This window comes from Sturnira hondurensis, unplaced genomic scaffold (assembly GCF_014824575.4).
Source record: "Sturnira hondurensis isolate 20B ecotype Veracruz unplaced genomic scaffold, ASM1482457v3 Scaffold0007077, whole genome shotgun sequence".
Lineage (NCBI taxonomy): Eukaryota > Metazoa > Chordata > Mammalia > Chiroptera > Phyllostomidae > Sturnira > Sturnira hondurensis.
Window position 1 is genome coordinate 86941 of NW_028079708.1, and position 20748 is coordinate 107688.

Sequence of the window (20748 nt, forward strand, 5' to 3'; positions counted from 1 at the left end):
ATTTCAAAACCCAGTAAAGACACAACAAACATAGAAAACTACAAGCCAAGATCTCTGATGAACACAGATGCTAAAATCCTCAACAAAATAGTGACAAGGCAGTTATAGAAACACATTGAAAAGATCATACACCATAATTAACTGGGATTCATCCCAGGGATGCAGGGGAGATATAATATTTGAAAATGAGTAAAGGTAATACACCACATAAACAAAATGAAGAAAAAAATCACATGAACATTTCAATGGATGCTGAAAAAGCATTTTAAAAATTCCAGGGTTCATTCATGATACAAACACTTGGCCAAGTGGGAAAAGAGGGAGCATACCTCAACATAATAAAAGCCAAATGGAAGAAACCTACAGACAACCTTATAGTCAGCAGGCAAAAACTGAAAGCTTTCTCCTTAAGATCAGGAACAAGATAGGGTGTCTGCTCTCTAAGGGACAAGTTTTAAAAAAATTCTTTCTTTTTAAAGCTCTAAATCTCCCTCTTATAAAATGTTGTAGGTTGTGTTTTGATTTGCACTCAGTTCAAAATATTTTATAATGTCTCTTGTGCTTTTTAAAATGTTCTAATTGTCACATGAAGACTTTTAAAAATTATTATTGATTTTTAGAGAAAAAGGGGGGGTGAAAGAGAAAGAGACAGAACATCAATGTGAGAAACATCAATCTGTTGTCTGCCATACAGGTCCCAAACTTCAAATTCATCTATAGTCATCTTATTCTATGGTGGGACTTGGTTTGCCAGAGATCTCAATATCTAATCCATCCTAAGCTTTAGAACATCTCTTTTCATATAACCACTCTGCAGATTCTATCCCCTTCCCCAGCAATGGAATTCCATTACTTGGAGCTCTATGCTGGTGTCATTTGGTTACCCAGTGGATTCTGCTGTCTGATGGGTTCCAGAAAATTTTTGAGTTTGCAGAGATTCTAACTTTTTCTGTTGTAATATCAGAAGCAATCTCTCTCCAGTTAACCATCTCCTACACTTTAGTCAAAAGTCTGATTACAGTGGTTTAAACAAGACTCTACTAAGTGTCATTGAAGTATGTTTTGTAAGTTGTCACTTAATGAGTAATACCCAGACTTTTTAAGCCTTCTCTGAAGCTGAGACAGTAAATTACTCTAGGGACAGCATAAGAATTTCATTTTAAAATAAATAAGTTCTCAGATGTGTCTTTAACAAAAAATAAAAGAAATATATTTATTAAATTGCTAAAATGAACATTGATGAACAGGACTCATGAAAATTTGCAATTTACTGTGCCTATAAAGTAGTCTAGCACCAAACATATCTTCAAATATAGTAGTATGACAATAGGGGTGCAATAAATACTAGTCACACTCTGTTGTAACTCAAGCTATGTAAGAAAGAAGAGCTTTCAGTTAAAATTATTTCTATATGTTTCTACAGCCAGATCATTCTACCACTGTCCTATACCTATGATAAAAATAAGAAATATACCTCTGGAAAGCCTATGATTAACATTTTCTCCATGATGTAAACACAAAGAATTTTCTCTGGGATCAGCAACAGAACAAGGTATGACTCAAGAGCAAAAGAAATAATAGTAATCTTATGATTCATTAATTTCAAAATAATTATGATAGACATAATAGCTGTGGTATGCACTGAAAATAATATTCAAATTAAATTTATGATGAATTATATTAGTAGTCAATTAAAATTCTATCAAATGTATACATTTAAAAAGCTAATTCATTCCAGAGTCATATGAGTTAAAAAATATGTAACACTAATATAAATCATATTCTTCATAGCAGATGTAAGAGGTGCCAAAGACAATTTGATATTTAAAGGGATAGAATGGAATAACATGAAATGCTACATCAGTATTTATTGAAAAGTATAGTACTTCTGTGGTCAAAATCTAAATTTATTACCTTTATTTTATCACTTACTAATTTTAATACACTGGTCAGAGCACTTAAACAACATATTTTCATTTCCACAAAATAAAATTAAGATTTATATCACTAGATTCACAAAATGTAATCATTCTATACCAAGACAGAGAGAAAACATAAAGACTTACATTTTAAACACAAACTGTTCATTGATTCCAATCAAAGGCAATGTAACATTTTTGCAAATTTTCTACTTGTTCCAGGTAAGTTAAAAATTAAGTTAGTAGCAACATACAAGGAAAGGTAGCTTATTTGTACATGCACAAAACATTTGGTTACATTACAGATGCAAATACTTGGAAATTTTATTTTAATTTAAAGTTGTAAGCTTAAAATCACATAACCATACTAAATTATTCCATGAACCAGTACAAGATTGTGCAGTTTTCATTTTCTTTTTTTAATGTTTTTATTTAACTCTTGTTCAAGTAGTTTTCTGTCTTATATCCCCAGCCCTGTGCCCCCCCCCCCCAGTGCTTCCCACTTCCCACCATTTTCACCCACCACCTTAGTTACATCCATGTGTCCTTTTTACTTGATTATGCTAATCCTTCCCATTTTCCCCTGTGATTCTCTCCACTCTCCCCTCAGGTCCCTGTCATCCTGTTCTGTATTTCAGTGCCTCTGGTCATATTTTGCTTGCTTGTTTGTTTTGTTGTTTAGGTTCCGGTTAAAGGTGAGATCATATCGTATTTTGATCTGGCTTATTTCACTCAGCATAATGCTTTCCAGTTCCATCCATGTTGTTGCAAAGGGTAGGAGCTCCTTCTTTCTTTCTGCTGCATGAAATTCCATTGTGTAAATGTACCATAGTTTTTGGATCCATTCATTTACTGATGGACACCTAGGTTGCTTCCAACTCTTGGCTATTGTAAATTGTGCTGCTATGAACATCGGGGTGCATAAGTTCTTTTGGATTGGTGTTTCAGGGTTCTTAGGATATACTACTAACAGTGGAATTGCTGGGTCAAAAGGCATGTTAATTTTTAGTTTTCTTAGAAATCTCCACACTGTTTTCCATAGTGGTTGTACCAGTCTGCAATCCCACCAACAGTGAACTGGGGTCCTCTTTTCCCCATAACCTCTCCAGCACTTGTTGTTTGTTGCTTTGTTTATAATGGCCATTCTGACTGGTGTAAAGTGGTATCTCACTGTGGTTTTAATTTGCATCTCTTTGATAGCTAGCGATATTGAGCATCTTTCATTATGTCTCTGGATCTTCTGTATGTCCTCCTTGGAGAGGTGTCTGTTAAAGTCCTTTGCCCATTTTTTTAATTGGGTTGTTGTCTTCTTTGAATGGAAATAAAGGAAAGAATAAACAAATGGCATCTCATCAAAATTAAAAGCTTATGCATGGCCTAGGAAAACAGTATCAAGATAAAAAGAGAAGCAACTGGTTGGGAAAACATATTTGCCAATGAAACCTAAGACAAAGGTTTAATCTCCAAAATATACAAAGAACTCATATGACTCCACTCAAAGAAGACAGTTTTCATTTCACTTTTAAAAAAAATACAATCTTTCTACTCAGTAAGTGAACAATTCGGAACTTTGTCCTAATACTAGGAGCACAGGACACAAGAATATAAGTATTCAAAAAACATTAATGAGAGAATTTTTAAAATATAAATATAAAATTACAAATATTTAAAATTAGATAATTATATCTATGAGGACATCTTTTAATAAATATAACACCTATTAGAGAAAAATAAACTCTCCTTAATATACACAATCTAAATTTGTTACTTCTAATCTAAATTTGTTACTTCTTTATTTAAATTTTCATTAATATTGGCAGTTAATTTAAAACAACACTCTAGCCATAAAACACAATTAGCCCTCAATAGTTTATATAACAAAACTACTCAATTATTTTATAAGGACTGCCGAGAGAATCCTGAAGAAAAGAATTGAGATATGCTTTTGGTCAAGCTGCCATACAAATTAATAATATATTTATGCTGATGGGTAGGTAATCAAAAGTAAGTATAAAGATCATTGAATCAGACAACTCACTCATGATCTACTCCGTGGCTATTCTTTCTACTCCAACACTGCAGCCCACCAATTCAACCCTCCATGAGCCACCACTTTGAAATATTCTTTAGGAAAATATTTTGGAGCTCACCACTCCTTTCAGAGCTTCTTTCACATCTTTGTTCCTTAGACTGTAGATCAGAGGGTTCAGCATAGGAATCACTACAGTGTAGAACACTGTGGCCACCTTGTTGGTATCCTCATTGTTGCCAGAACTGGGCTGGCAATAGGTGAAAAGGATTGTCCCATGGAAGACAACAATGGCTGTGAGGTGGGAGGCACAGGTGGAAAAGGCTTTGCGCCTTCCCTCTGCAGAGCGCATCCTCAGGATGGTGATGAGAATAAACAAGTAGGAGGTGAGGATGATCACAATGGTGATGATCTCAGTGAAAGAGACCACAACGTACACCAACAGTTCATTCATAGTGACATCAGAGCAAGCAAGAGATAAGAGAGGGGGCAGATCACAAAAGAAGTGGTTAATCACATTTGATCTATAGGATGGGATCTCAAGAGCTAAACACAAGTGGATCAGAGAACACAAGGTCCCACAGAGGTAGCAGCTAGAAACCAGCACCATTCGGAGTCTCTGGGACATGGTGACCATGTACAGCAGTGGGCTACAGATGGCCACAAAGCGGTCATAGGCCATCACAGCCAGCAGGAAGAACTCAGTGATTCCATAGGCACAAAATAAATAAAACTGCACCATGCATCCCAGGAAGGAGATGGCTTTGTCTCCATTTATAATATTAACTAGCATCTTTGGCACAATGATTGTAGAGTAGCAATAATCCACAAAGGATAGGTGGCAGAGAAAAAAGTACATGGGAGTGTGAAGTCGAGAGCTGACCTGAATCAGTGCAATCATGCCCAGGTTACCCAAAACTGTGACTCCGTATATCAGGAGAAACAGCAGGGAGAGAAGCACTCTTAGTTCAGGATCATCTGATAATCCGAGGAGAATGAACTCCGTCACGGTGGTGCAGTTCCCCTCCCCAGTTTCCACCATATGTCTGGTTTGGAAAGCCAAAGGATAAGTTTTGTGTGTCTTCTGAAATGGGAATAAGAGAGAGAATACACAATTATACTAACTTTTAAAAATCACACTGATGTCGAACACAATGTTTTTGAAATACAATTGTTAAGTTATTCTAAATTCCCAGGGTGGCAGCCAATCCCCCTGACCAAATTCTAAGTATCAGCAGAAATGTGTATAATTCTCAACTGTTACCTACCACAATACATTGAGCTGATGAATTAAATTAGGTGTTTTGATGGTTTCAAAGAGATCCAATGATAATTTTTTAAAGCCACAAGAGATCAACTCCTGCTCCATGAAAAATGTAACAAATTTATTCAAGTCAGAAAATAACAACCATGATCCTATGTACATTAATTTTTTAGGTCTGTCTATCATTAGCATAAACTTTCAGCAGGTGAGGTCCTCTTCACTTCTCTTGTTGGGGAGTGTGACCAATCTCTGAGCACAGTGGGTCTGAGTTCTCTATAAATTTAGAATTATTCAGAATAAAAAATAAAAAGATTTAAAATATATACTGAAATTCATTATTGTTTTTACCTGCCAGATTAACAAAGTCAATTTTAATAATAGTGATCAATATCAATAGTGACTCAAAAAGGTATAACTCTTGTGTAAATTTTTCTGCAAAACTTTTGGGCAACATATATTCAAAGTCTTAACCCTAACAACATTAAAAGTTACCTGATATACTTATGAGAGATTTTATTTTTGTAAGGTGTTATAAGAGATGCTTAATTACATTTACAAATTGTGAAAAAGTATATTCAAAGCTACATTGCATCATTATTTTAATATTCACAATGGGATAAATAATTGTCATAAGTAGAGAAATTATTAAACTATGGTACAACTTATCTAAAACAGAATGTTACCATATTATTTCAAATGATATTAGAGAAATGTTTTCTTAAAAAATGTACCTAGTGGAGGTTCTATATATATATGTAGATTTAGATAAAGTGTATATGTTGACATATGAATACAAGTGGTAAAAATGATATATGTTATCACTTTGATTTGGCTACAACCCTAGAAGATCAGTCCATCCCCACATTGAGAAAGAGGTAAGTGAAAACTTTCCCAAGTTCCCTCTAGTGATAGGTTGGAGGAAGTGGTTACACTGAATATCCTGTAAGTCTGATGTACAGTAACATTCAGACTTGTCTTTAAAGAACAGTCAAATGGAAGGTGACAAATTTTTATTCCCTGCCATTCTTCCTAGAGGGATGAACCCATGGTGCTATTCACATATTATTAAATGAAAAATGAGTGGAGATTCTGGACTGAAAACAGAACTTGATATTTTTCTCTATAACATGAACTAATTTTAAAGCGAAAACAAATCTCCAAGTTAACGCCATGGTTTTCTAATTACTTCACTGCCCCCCAAAATACAAATTATGTATTGCCCACCTCAAAGTGAAAACTAAAAATAAAACTCGTGTTGGAAACACTCCTCCTGAATGTTCTAGGCTGATAAATAAGAAACTAGTTTATGGTAAACCCAAAACAAATCTAAAAGGATTCACTTCATTCACAGAACAGAGATAGTCTGTCTACACCTGCTGACTCCCAATGACTAACTCAGGGGCCCATGAATTCAACCCTCGGGATTAGAGTGACATTTAGGTAGCTCCTTTATGGGTATAAAAATCTAGATTCCCTGACAGAAGTTGATGTGGAGAAACGTAGAAAGTAAATGAGAGGGGTGAGGAAGGAGAGAGAGAAGAGAGCAAGACAACCATTTGTTTACTCTGCATTCTTTTTTTAAAGGTTGTATTGATACATTTTTTAAGTTTTCTTTTTTTATTGTTGTTCAAGTACAGTTGTCTGCATTCTTTCATACATATCAACACTTGGTGTTCCACAAGAAATTGTCTAATTTCACTACAAAAAGACAAAAACACTTGAAACAGCAAGTGCACAGGAATATGGTCTGTTAAATGATTTTCTAATTAGAAGACAGATGAGTTACCTATGTCTTTACATTCTGGGAAATACACCCACTTTAATTTTTGAGTAACCAGAGCCTAGTTTTAGCTAACAAACCTGAGCGACAGACATTTCCTCCGTTGTGCTGAAGATGTGAAGATGAGTATGGTACACAGTTGGGGACTTAAACTGTAATTGTAAGCCCTGGGGAAGGGGTCCCTTAAGTTCCTAATCATTGTTAATCTTCAAGTCTACAAAAACAAGTTAAAACTAAACCAATACTATATGTGGAGTAGGATACACAACTAATCTCTATGGAATAACATCAGGAATATTTCAATGCCTTACTTCGTGAAATAATTGTTGAAAGCAAATATGTCTACATCCACATTTCATGGCACCACATGACATTACATCCTGGTGCCATATATGGAAACCACAGATCATGGTACCATAATGAAATTACGTGAATATTTCTTATTAATTCCCATTTTCTTATAATACTACAAAATTCCCAAATTCCAGCAAGTACAGTGGCTAAATTCACAACAGACTCCATTCAAAAATTGGGAAGGAGATAAATTACTGGTCAGAAGACTAATAAATAGTTAACACTTCTTGGGCACTTGTTATATGTTAAAACATATTCTAAATAATATACCATAATAACTCATTTAATCATCATGATAACCAATGAAAAGAACAATCTTTTTTTCAACATCTGTCTTACCAAGGGGATTGTGGAGGCACACACACTGAATTTGAACTTGGATAAAGTCAAAATACATGACAAAAAAAGGCCCCATGCTGCTCTGGGCTTTTTCTCACACTTGTGACTGTGTGAGGAAGAAAGTAGTCAGCTAGTACTGAGGCTGCATTTTTCTCGTGGCTGCTCAGGCCAGAAGCTATGAAATGGGGCCTCTTCAATGATATGTTCTAGGAGTGTGCTTCTTCTGACTATCTAATGTCAATGTAGGTGACAGCTTCCACTAGTCTATGTGCATCACTCAGTTTACATATAAACTTTACAAGGTATATATGGTCAAAAATAATTTCAGATAGCCCTGGCTGGTGTAGCTCAGTGGATTGAGCACAGGCCTGCAAAGCAAAGGGTCACGAGTTTGATTCCCAGTCAGGGCACATGCCTGGGTTGCAGGCCAGGTCCCCAGTAGGGGACACATGAGAGGCAACCACACATTGATGTTTCTCTCCCACTCTTCCTTCTTCCCTTCCCTTCTCTCTAAAAATAAATAAATAAATAAAATATTAAAAAAGAACTTTAGAAAATAAAATAATTTCAAATAAATCAATTTTATACTTTAAAATACTATATACTAGACCCAAGAAGCAGAGAAGTAAATGCAAACTATAAGAACCTCCACCTGTGGCCAGTCTGCAATTAGAGCTAAATTGTAGAGAAACCATCCTGAATAACCAACTGAACACTAGCTGGAGAAAAGACTTATAACCATAGACAGACACAAGAAAGTAATTCATCACAACATGACTGGTAGGGAGGGCAGAGTGGAGCAAGAGGCCTAGCTGAGCTCCCACGAGTGGCAGCTGAAGTTCTGGAGCTATATTTCAGCAGTGGGGGTTCCTCCTCAGAAGTGTGGTGCCTACACCTCAAATGGGCATCCCAGACGACAGTACCAGAGCCAGGAAAGAAATACAGATAACACCCAGCTGTGAAAAGCAGCAGGGTTTCTGTCAGGGTGAGATGGTTGGAGACACAAAGAGCCACTTAAAGGGCCAATGCACAAAATTCCATTTGCAGCCACATACTGTGGGCTCTGGTAGAGGAAGAGCAGAGTGGAATGGACTAAAGACATGTGAGGAGTGTACACAGCTGGTGGCTCTGGGTAGAGAACTGAAAGAATAGCCACCAGGGTTCCTGTGCTGAGTCATGTCCCATCCTGTGCTGAGTCATTTCTCATACTGTAGGTGCCATCTTTCTTAGGCAGAGTGTTCCCCTCCAAATGGCATAAGCCTGAAGGGAAGCAACAGTTTTTCCTGCAGAAATTACTCTGCCCCTGCTGTGGAGCTTGAGCCAGCCTTCTCAGTATAGCTTAAGGCTATATTACTGATTAAGTTTAACAACTAGGGCAGATCTCTGGGAGTTCTGACACTTTAGCTGACCCTCCCTGGGTCCAGTGCTAGGACAAGCTGACCTTGGTACATAGCCTGTTTCTTACTGCACACAGACAGACTAAGCCAAAGGAGCCGCAATCTATACATCACTGATAGCTCCAAACAGGTTGCTCAGGGCCAGTTACAAACTATATCAGAAAAGGTCTGCACTAGTGTTTGCAGATCTACTGAATACATAGTAACAAACACAAAGGGGACTGCCAAAGGGGCTTTGTCTTTGGGAACACAAAGAAACAGGCTCCAAGTGAAAGAACAAGAGAATTCTCCACAAGAAGAAGAAGATGAAATGAAAACAAGCAATTTATCAGATAGAGAGCTTAGAGTAAGGATTAGAAGGACACTCAACAGCATGCAAAAAGACAAAAACAATAAAAAGGATCAATCACAAATATAGAATACAATATCTGAAATAAATAATACCCTAGAAGAAATAAATAGTAGGTTAGATGAAGCAGAGTATTGAATCAGTGATTTAGAAGACAAGGTAGGGAAAAAACACCCAAGCAGAGCAGCAAAATAAAAAGGAATTTTAAAAATATATAAAGAGAATCTAACAAACATTTAGGACAACATGATGCACAACAAAGGCCACATCATGGGAATAGCAAAAGGAGAAGAGAGTGAGCAAGGGATTGAGAACCTATCTAAAGAAATGATGACAAAAAAAAAAAAAAAAAAACTTTCCTAATCTGGTGAAGGAAAAAGACACAAATCCAGGAAGCTCAAAGAGTCCCAAAGAGTTGGACAGGAAGAGGCCTACACAGAGTCACATCACAACTAAAATGGCAAGGCTTAAAGACAAGGAGAGAATCATAAAAGCCACAAAAGAAAAGCAGGTGGTTACATACAAGGGAGCTCTAACTAGATTGTCATCTGATTTCTCAAAAGAAATATTTCAGGCCTGAAAGGAGTGGTGTGAAATATTCAAGCTGATGAAAAGCAAGGACTTACAACCAAGGCTAATTTACCCAGCAAGGCTATTCTTTCAAATCAAAGGAGAAATAAAGAGCTTTCCAGACAAGAAAAGGCTAAAAAACTTTGTTAACGCCAAACTAGTACTGCAACAAATGTTAAAAGATATGTTTTAAGAAGACGGGGAAAAAAAGGAAAGAAATAAAACACTGGAAAATAGTCTAACAATAAAATGGCACTAAATATGTGTCTATTAATAATCACATATGATCTGACTGGTATGGCTCAGTAGTTTGAGTGCTGGCCTGAGAATCAACTGGGAATTGTTTCAATTCCCAATCAGGGAACATGCCTGGGTTACAGGTCAGGTTCCCAGTAGGAGGTGTGAGAGAGGCAACCACATGTTGATGTTTCTCTCCCTCTCTTTTTTTTCTCCCTCCACTCTGTCTAAAAATAAATAAATTAAATCTAAAAAAACCCTTCTTAAATGTAAATGGTTTAAAAACTCTAACCAAAAGACATAGGGTAACTAAATGGATAAGAAAACAAGACCCATATATGTTGTCTCCAAGAGACCCAAATCAAATAAAAAAATACATACAAACTAAAAGTCAAGGTATCAAAAAGAATATTTCATGCAAATGGAAAGGGAAAAAGAAGCAGAGTAGAAATATTATATCTGACAAAATATACTTTAAATCTGAGGCTATATAGTAAGAGACAAAGAAGAACACTATATAATGATAAATGGAACAATCCAACAAGAGTATATAACCCCATACACATGCAACATAGGAGCAACTAAATATGTAATGCAAATCTTGAGGGACATAGAGGGAGAGAGAGAGACAGAAATACAGGAATAGTCAGAAATTTTAACAGCCCATATAATTCGATGGATACATCTTCCACAAAGAAAATCAATAGGGAGAAAATGGCCTTAAACCACACACTATATCAAACGGGTTTAATTGATATCTTCAGAGCATTTCACCCAAAAGCAGCAAAATATGCACACTTTCCAAATGCACATGGAACATTTTCTAGGATAGACCACATGTTATGACGCAAAACAAGTCTCAATTAATCTAAGAAGATGGAAATCATGTCAAGCATCTTCTCTGACCACGATGCTAAGTGCTATGAAATTAGAAACCAGTCTCAAAAACAACACTGAAAAACATGCAAAGACATGAGAGCTAAATAACATGGTACTAAACAATGAATGGGTGAACAGTGAGGTCAAGGAAGAGATCAGAAGATACCTTGAAATTAATGGAAATGAGAACAAACAACCCAAAATGTGTCAGACACAAGGAAAGCAATACTAAGAGGGAAATTCATAGCAATACAGGCCTACCTCAATAAAAAAAAAGAAAGAAAGAAAAATAAAAGGCTCAAATAAACAATCTCACGATACACTTAAAGAAACTTGAAAAAGAACAAATAAAGCCTAAAGTTAATACAATGAAGGAAATCATAACGATCAGAGCAGAAATAAATGAAATCATGTCTTTGAAAATGATACAAACAGGACTTCTGCTAAAATGGAGGAGTAAAGTGGAAACACTGTGCCTTCTCCCACAACCAAATTTAAAGACAACAAAGTTTTAGTAAACAAAAACATAGGCAGAACACAGAAAATTGAACTATACAGAAGTCCGACAACAATGAGCCATTCAACCGGATCGGTAAGAGGGGCAGAGCCAGCAGCGGAGCGGGGTAGAGCAGAAAAGATCCCCCGACCCAGGTGTACACAGCTGTGGAAGGATCCCAGGTGTGGGGTTGCAACAGGTGGACCCAGTGAGGGCACAAGGCGGCAGGCTAACCGAGGTCACACATTTGCGCGCAGATAAACCGGGGAAGGAGCGAGCAGTGAGGTAGACCTCTCAGGCCACAGTAGCCAGAAGCAGCAGAGGGGGCCGCCATTGCCCCTCTTGGACCCTGACCCCACATACAGTATCACAACCCAGCGACTGAGTTGCCCTGCCCTGCTGGAAAGAAAAACACATTAAAACTTACATTTTAAACACAAATTGTTCATTAATTCCAATCAAGATCAATATAACAGTTTTATTAATTTTCCACAATTGTTCCAATAAGTTAAAAATTAAATTAGTGGGAATATACAAAGGAAGGTAGCTTATTTGTAAATATATAAAACATTTTGCTTATCATTACATATGCAAATATTTCAGGGCTTTATTTTAATGTATCATTCCAAGTTTAAAATAATAAACCAAACCATAAATTACTCCATGAGACAGTACAGGATTTTGTCCAGTTTCCACTTTACCCTCATAAAACCTACTAGAACCTCCAACCAATAAGTTTCTCAGTAACTTGTAATTTTATACAGATACAAAGCGTACAGGACAAAAGGAGATATAAGTAATCCAAGGAAAATTAATGACAGAATTTGTCAAACATAAATATAATGTTACAGAAAGTTAAAAATTAGATAATTGTGTCTATGAGGGCATCTTTTAACAAATATTACTATTATTACAAATAATGAATCCTTCCTAATATATACAGTAATATAGATTTGTTATTTTTGTTTAGATTATCATTAATATTGACAGTTGATTTAAAACAACATACCACCCAAAAAAATGCAATTAGCTCTCAATACTTACAACAAATCTACTCAATTATTTTAAGAATACTGCCTACAGTATCCTGAGGAAAAGAATTGAGATATGCTCTTGCTGCCATACAAACTAATAACGTGTGTAGGCTGATGGGTAGGTAATCAAAAGTAAGTGTAAAGATCACTGAATCAGACAACTCACTCGTGATCTACTCCATGGCTGTTCTTCCTACTCCAACACTGCAGCCCACCAATTCATCCCTCCATGAGCCTCCACTTTGAAATATTCTTTAGGAAAATATTTTGGAGCTCACCACTCCTTTCAGAGCTTCTTTCACATCCTTGTTCCTTAGACTGTAGATCAGGGGGTTCAGCATGGGAATCACTACAGTATAGAACACTGTGGCCACCTTGTCACCATCTTCATTGTTGCCAGAACTGGGCTGGCAATAGGTGAAAAGGATTGTCCCATGGAAGACAACAATGGCTGTGAGGTGGGAGGCACAGGTGGAAAAGGCTTTGCACCTTCCCTCTGCAGAGCGCATCCTCAAGATGGTGATGAGAATAAACAAGTAGGAGGTGAGCATGGTCACAATGGTGATGATCTCATTGAAGGAGGCTGTAATATACACCAACAGTTCATTCACAGTGACATCAGAGCAAACAAGAGATAAGAGGGGGCAGGTCACAAAAGAAATGGTTAATCACATTTGATCTATAGGATGGGATCTTAAGAGTTTAACACAAGTGAATCAGAGAACACACAGTCCCACAGAGGTAACAGCAAGACACTAGCTCCACACAGAGATTCCAGGACAGGGTGACCATGTACAAAAATGGGCTACAGATGGCCCACTTCTGGTACCACACACATGCAAAACAAGTAGAATTGCATAGCACATCCTAGGAAGGAGATGGCTTTATCTTTGTTTAAGATATTAGATAACATCTTTGGCACAATGATTGTGGAGTAACAGAAATCCACCAAGGACAGGTGGCTGAGGAAAAAGTACATGGGAGTGTGAAGTCGAGAGCTGACCTAAATCAGTGCAATTATGCCCAGGTTGCCCCAAACCGTGACTCCATAGATCAGGTGAAGCCCCATGAACAGAAATAACCTCAGCTCAGGGACACCTGATAACCCAAAGAGAATGAACTCTGTCACAGTGATAAAGTTTTCTTTGTTCACATTCACACTTCATTGAGTTCGGAGAAAAATATTGAAAGGTAGTCTCCATTGCATAATCCCCAATTTGTCTTGACTGCCTCCTAAAAAGACATGAAAATAAGTAGGATAGATAATTTTTTCAGCAAATACAACATTGCTCTTGTCATGTTTAGAACACGTCCAAATATTGCAGCATATGAATGCATAGAGCTTACAGTTTAATTCACAGGTCACCGAAAAACACTCACATTCATAAGAGTCAATGTGATTCCTTAAACTAGTCCTATACAGTTTACGGCCTGGAAGTGAATCATTAGAAAGACATTAAATATTATTTAATTAGCAATATCATTTTACGCAATTCAAATCTCTTTTTCTTGCTGACTTTTTAGTCGGTACTGGAAAGATTGGAGTCTCAGGAAATAATTTTTTTAATTATACTGTTTTCTATGGAAATGATAAGAAGTACGTTTTTTAAGGCTGCTAACCCACAAGGGTTTTTTATTAATGTGTTTTAGATGTCAAAAGTAGCTTTTCTGCATTTTTCTATGAAGTCAGTATTGTTACTTTATTAATTAGGTATTTTATGTCAGCCACTATTTAGTGAATTGGTACTCTTGGATTTAAACTTGCTGTGACTTGACTCTGAAGCTTTCTAATGACCTATTTGACAAATCAATTTACTGCTTTAAAGCTTTTTTTTAAAAGTATTTTTATTTATTTATCTTTAGAGGGGAAGGGAAGGAGAGAGGGAGAGAAATATCAATGTATGGTTGCCTCTGCCGAGGATACACAATGTATTGTGTGTCCCCTGCTGGGAACTGGCCTGCAACCCAGGTATGTTGCCCTGACTGGGAATCGAACCACGATCCTCTGGTTCGCAGGCCTGTGCTCAATCCACTGAGCTACACCAGCCAGGTTTGCTTTAAAGCTTTTTGAAGAAGTAATCAAAGATGTGAATATGAAATTATTAACAGAAATATTTGCTGCCACACTGCAGCATTATGACATTAAAAAGTAACAATAAAATGTCGAGCAGCAAGAAAATGGTGGGACTATAGTATATACATATTATGGAAAACTACATAGCTAGGAAAATTGTATTTTTGCATAACTTTTGCGGCTTGAAATGGCAAGTTAAAAAATGGGAAGCCAGGTTGACTAGATCACATACTATATATACACATAATATGAATTTATCTTTAATCTTCACAACACACATAAAAGATAAATATTTTATTCCAACCACTTTTTAAAACAAGCAATATAGATACTTACTTGAACTTTTACAAAATGTAAGCCTTAAGGTGTTGAAGGGTCAGATTTTTTAAATAGGACATGGATCCATTCAAGGCCTTTGACAGATAGACAATGTCAGCAGAGGGTGAGAACATCGTCATTTATTCTTTCCCTCCTGGCCTTTGGGAGATATATACGACTTTATAAAGTCATATATATGACTTTAGAGGCACCAACTAATAATTCCTGGAGGAAAGAAAATCTGAACTAAAACCCAGCACAGCCATGTNGTGGCTTGAAATGGCAAGTTAAAAAATGAGAAGCCAGGCTGCCTAAATAACATACTATATATACACATAATATGAATTTACATTTAATCTTCACAACACACATAAAAGATAAATATTTCATTCCAACCACTTTTTAAAACAAGCAATAGAGATACTTGCTTGAACTTTTACAAAATGTAAGTGTCAAGGTGTTGAAGGGTCAGATTTTTTAAATAGGACATGGATCCATTCAAGGCCTTTGACAGATAGACAATGTCAGCAGAGGGTGAGAACATCGTCATTTATTCTTTCCCTCCTGGCCTTTGGGAGATATATACGACTTTATAAAGTCATATATATGACTTTAGAGGCACCAACTAATAATTCCTGGAGGAAAGAAAATCTGAACTAAAACCCAGCACAGCCATGTATTGTTCTCATTCTTCAGATGATTTCAAAGAGGGGACGAAAATGGGTGCTAAGCAATCCCAATTTAACAACAAATTTTTATTCTAATGGTATGATTTTCTCTCTGCAGCAGCCAGTAAAAGTGAGTTATCTTTTTCTGAGTTCAAAATAGTATACAATTTTGAAAAACCTTTTCCTGTTTTCAAATCTAAAGACATAAAGTTGGGCTGTGATTATTTACAAAGCAGTGGTTCTTAACCAGGAGTGATTTGTATTCCTGTGGACATTTGTCCGTGTCTTGAGACATATAGGTTGTCACAATATGAATGGGTATGGCTGGCAGCCAGCAGGGAGAGACTAGGGATGCAGCCAAACACTCCGTGATGAAAATGCCAGCCTCCTCCCTGCACACATACACATACCAGGAACATGTACATGAAGACATCAACGTATTATCTGGCCCAAAATGTCAAAAATATCGAGGCGGAAAAAACTGCTATGGAGAAACAAGCACATGGTCAAAATAACTGCTCCCCTTTCTTCTTTGGACATGCTCCAAAAGCCTATGTCCCTCCACGAACAGTCTGAGGGGCCCCTACAGCCAATCTGCCTCTGAGTGACCAGCAGTGGACCTCCCTGCAACCTTCCTCAATGGAACTGGTGGGAAAGAGTGGCAAAGGGAAGGAGCATGAAATGGAGCAATCTTCCCGACTCGTTTACACTCTTCCTTTTCACACTCAAAGCTGTTTACGAGGCCTTTGGTTCCACAAATTGATTGTTCCCATTTCTCACTGGATTGTTTCTCAATACACAAAAAGGAAATATTTTCACAAAGGAGGGTTCAGTACATGACATCTCTTAAGCAACTCTCTAATTAAGAGAAGACAAAATACATATTTTTAAATATGTCTAATACTGCTGCCCTCCTTTACGATTCTTTCTTCTTTTACACATGGCTATAATAAATTACCCCAAGGAGAAAATAGAACAATACATATTTTTCTGTGAGTTCTCCTCATTGCTCTCCACAATAAGAATATTGTGCATTTCCACTCTGCCCCGCAAAAATAATGTTGTCCAACCAAACAACCTGAGGGATAAACATTGCCTCCCCTGTTTCTGGAGATATTATGATGAAAAATACTATAGGGTTATGGCTTTCTGTGTGTGTGTGTGTGTGTGTGTGTGGGTATCCCTGGGGCCCCTGTTTTTTAATCTTCTTTGAACAATCATTGATCTCTGTGGGACACCAACAAGATATCAAGAAAACACCATCATCTTGGGACTCAAATATTTAATGACTTCCATGGGACATAAAGATGGGGCATGAGAAAACATTTTCCAACTTGGCACATATGATTATAGTGCAACACAATTCCTTCAGAGTTCGTGATGAATTGCAGAGCACTGTATGCTTTGTGTAAGCATTTCTCTGAGAACCAGAGGTCACACTGACATATGAAATCTGTATACAGGTCTTATAAACTTTGCTTGTCTTGTATTCGAAAGCTCCTTGCTCAATGACATAGCTCTAAAATCACACCAGAGTTCTGCCAAATATCAGAAAGGGTTGGGATATAATATTTTAATGCTTTTCCATGAGAAAGGCATGTGTTTTTTGAAAGCCTAGTCTGCCCCAGGTATGTTATAAGAAAAGGGGATTAAAACTAATGTTTATTGAGGTAATATAAGGCATCCCACATGATATCTATAATTATCTTTTAATCTCTACAATCAGATTAGGAGCCAGCTCATGTTGTCTCAAATTTGTAAGTCAAAAATTGAAGTGAGAAAAATTGCTGTTTTTTCTTCAGAAGAGACAGAGTCAAGTTTAGAGTCTTCAAATCAAAATCTATGTCCATTCCATTGTACACCACTAGGTCTTCAATAACTTAAAAATATCTTCAAAATGAACTTGTGGAGATACACTTCATTTGCATGTAATAGAGAGATTCTACTAAAATAATATGTTCAACCAGAAAAGATTTTAGTGTCCATTAGCTTGCTGACTGTATCCTTGACATCTTTATTCCTCAGACTGTAGATCAGGGGGTTCAACATGGGGATCACCACTGTGTAAAACACAGACACCACTTTGACTGTGTGCCTGGAGTTCTCGTAGTTGGGCACACAGTAGAGGAACAGGATGGTGCCATGGAAGATGGTGATGGCCGTCAGGTGTGAGGCACAAGTAGAGAAGGCTTTGTGGCGACCACTGGCTGAATGCATCTTGAGGACAGTGACAAGGATAAATGCATAGGATGTGAGAATAATGAGTAGTGTGCTGACCTCATTAAAGGTGGCAAAAACAAAAAGCAACAACTGGTTGACATGAGTATCAGAGCAAGAGAGGGAGAGTAATGAGGAGAACTCACAGAAAAAGTGGTTGATGGTGTTGAAACCCTGAAATGATAGCTTGATAGCAGAACATGAGAGTATCAAAGAACACACTACCCCCCATGCATATGATCCGACCACAAGCATGGCACAGAGTATCTGGGACATGGCAACTGTGTAAAGCAGAGGGTTGCAGATGGCCACGAAGCGGTCGTAGGCCATCACCGCCAGTAAAAAGGATTCAGTTACCACAAAGGTACAAAAGAAAAAGAACTGTACTACACATTCCTGAAAAGAAATGGTTCTGTCTTCTACAACTAGGTTCACAAGGGCCTTGGGAGCAACAATGGAGGAATAGCAGAAATCCACAAATGAAAGGTGGCTGAGGAAGAAGTACATGGGGGTGTGCAGTTTGGGGTTAACTCTGATGATAACAATCATCCCAATGTTCCCTACAACAGTGACACTGTAGATGGCCAGAAAAATCAGGAAGAGGGGGAGCTGCAGTTCTGGGTAATCTGAGAAGCCCAAGAGAGTGAACCTGGTTCCAGTTTTATTTTTCTCTGACAGTGTCATGGTTTCTGTTTGTGAGAATCTGAATGAGTCCTGAGAAGAAAAATATTAAGGCAAGCAAGGGTAGGAAAAGCCAGGTTAGTATTTCTGACCAAATTGGTTGATGAAGCAAAATATCTTTCAGAATTTCTCTATGGGTTTATTATGCAAGATATACTGAATGTACAATATTTTTAAACATGATAATCGTTTTTAAATAGTAACAGAAGCTTAATACATGAAACACTAACAGCTGCCAGAAAGGAGGTGAGGGGACAGAAAGAAAGACAGTGAAGATATTAACCAAAGGACATTTATGCACAATCCATGGACATGGACAACAATATGGGGAATAGCTTGAGGAGGACACAGGGTAAGGCTGGATGGAGGTGGGGAAAGGAAGAAAAATCAGGAACAACTATAACAACATAAACAATAAAATAAAATTTAAAAAATAAATAAATTTTTAAGTAAAAAAATACAATTACTGAATAAATTTTTTAAGCTCTCAATGGTAATGTTTGATTCCTAAAAATAATATGAAATCAAGGGACTCATGGTATTTTTAAAGCAAATCTACTCATTACACTTTCATTTCTCCTTGAACATTATGATTTCATAAAAGATAAGCCAAACATAATACAATGACAGATTTTGTCAGACCTACAATCAGTGATTCACACTAAAATTAATTTTTGCATCACACATTCACACTGTGACATTAAGAATGAACACCCCTCACACTTTAAATTTGTGCTTGTATTGTTAATTGCACATAACACTTTAATCTTTTTCCTTATAATCCAGTAAACCTGATAAATTAAATCTTAATTTGTTTTTTCAGAGGATATTCTCCTCAATTCAGGGAACCCTAATTGTCAATACTTCCTCATTGCTTGAGAAATAACAGAATTAGGAGAGATGATAAAGATAATCTAGTCCACTTCCTTGTTCTAGAGGTGACAAAGCAGATGTTGGAGGAGCCTTGACTTTCCCAATGACATGCAAATAGGGACCAATCTATAGGTTTGCACCTGAAGCTCTAATTCCCAGACTCCCTGTAATGTGTCCATTTTTAAATGAAAGACTGATCCATGTTCAACGTCTAAATACTAAGGCACTTCCTTTGTTGATAGCTGTACCTTTATGAAAAACTGGAGATTCTCAATGTATGAGCAATAGCCCAAGAACACTGTGCATATGACAGAGCTATACTATAAGGCCTCACCAGCATGCACTGAGAACAGGATTTAGAGAGATGTTTTCCTCCCAGGAATAACTAACTCACTGTAATAAAGATGATTCTGACTTAACAGACTTCTCTTTCCCATGTTTCTCTCTCTCTTTCTCTCTCTTTCTCTGTGTCTCTCTATCTCTCCTCCCTTCAAAAACTATAAAATATTTGTTCATCCTGTCCCTGTATCACCTGTAAAGAGAGGGGCTTAGAAACTTAGTACAGGATTGCACTGGGACGACATTTCATGAGAAAATAGGAATACAAAAGAATTATACAAGGAGGGGGGAAGGTTTACAGTTGTTTGCATGGAAAATAATATAATAATTAATAAATAATAATACAAAAATAAACTTTGTGTTTCATGTACTCACAATCTTCAGCCTACTTTGTCCTGACCCCGTATATCTCTAATTGCTGCCTCTATCCTCTAAGATACTTCAGTACCAGGAAGCCCCCTCTCAATTTTTTCTGAGAAGGTTGTCTCTGGTCCCAAAGTTAGGAAACAGCTTCAAATGGCCCATCAATAAAGATTTCAGATCATATGTGAGACTGAGACATTAATGCTATCTGCTCCTATCCTCATAAAGTTGAGTACTAAAGACAACCTCAAAAGACAGTTCATCACAAAGCCAGACATTCTAATTAATTATCACATTGTATTTTTCTTAATACAATGTTTAATTTAGCTAGGGCATTTAAGAATTAATGTTATAATTAATGTAATGGTTCTTGTCTCAAATGCTATTATTAAGCTGCTGCTAAAAATTTCTATATATTTGAGTCCAGGAAATATTGTAAGATTTGAAATCTTCTTTAGTTTTCCCCATTTTGTTACAACTTTTTGCTCTCAGGGTCCAATTAAAGCTGGTCTCTTTTAATTTTTTTTCACTAGAGAGTCTATTTATTCTCTGTTTATTTCACTTTGTT

At 36.9% G+C, this 20748-nt stretch overlaps 2 protein-coding genes and 1 pseudogene across 2 annotated transcripts; all 3 read right to left on the reverse strand.

The window, feature by feature from the left end:
* Positions 1–4045: 4045 nt before the first annotated feature.
* LOC118990487 (olfactory receptor 5L1-like) lies at positions 4046–4990 on the reverse strand. The gene has a single exon (XM_037051095.1). The coding sequence runs from the start codon at positions 4988–4990 to the stop codon at positions 4046–4048; it is 945 nt and encodes a 314-aa protein (XP_036906990.1).
* A 7911-nt stretch (positions 4991–12901) lies between these two features.
* On the reverse strand, positions 12902–16140 carry LOC118990484 (olfactory receptor 5L1-like; annotated as a pseudogene).
* Positions 16141–17666: 1526 nt separating this feature from the next.
* OR5D18 (olfactory receptor family 5 subfamily D member 18) lies at positions 17667–18608 on the reverse strand. Its single transcript, XM_037051092.1, has 2 exons — positions 18481–18608; positions 17667–18381 (listed from the first exon to the last, which is right to left on the reverse strand). The coding sequence occupies exons 1-2, from the start codon at positions 18606–18608 to the stop codon at positions 17667–17669; spliced, it is 843 nt and encodes a 280-aa protein (XP_036906987.1).
* Between the last annotated feature and the right edge of the window lie 2140 nt (positions 18609–20748).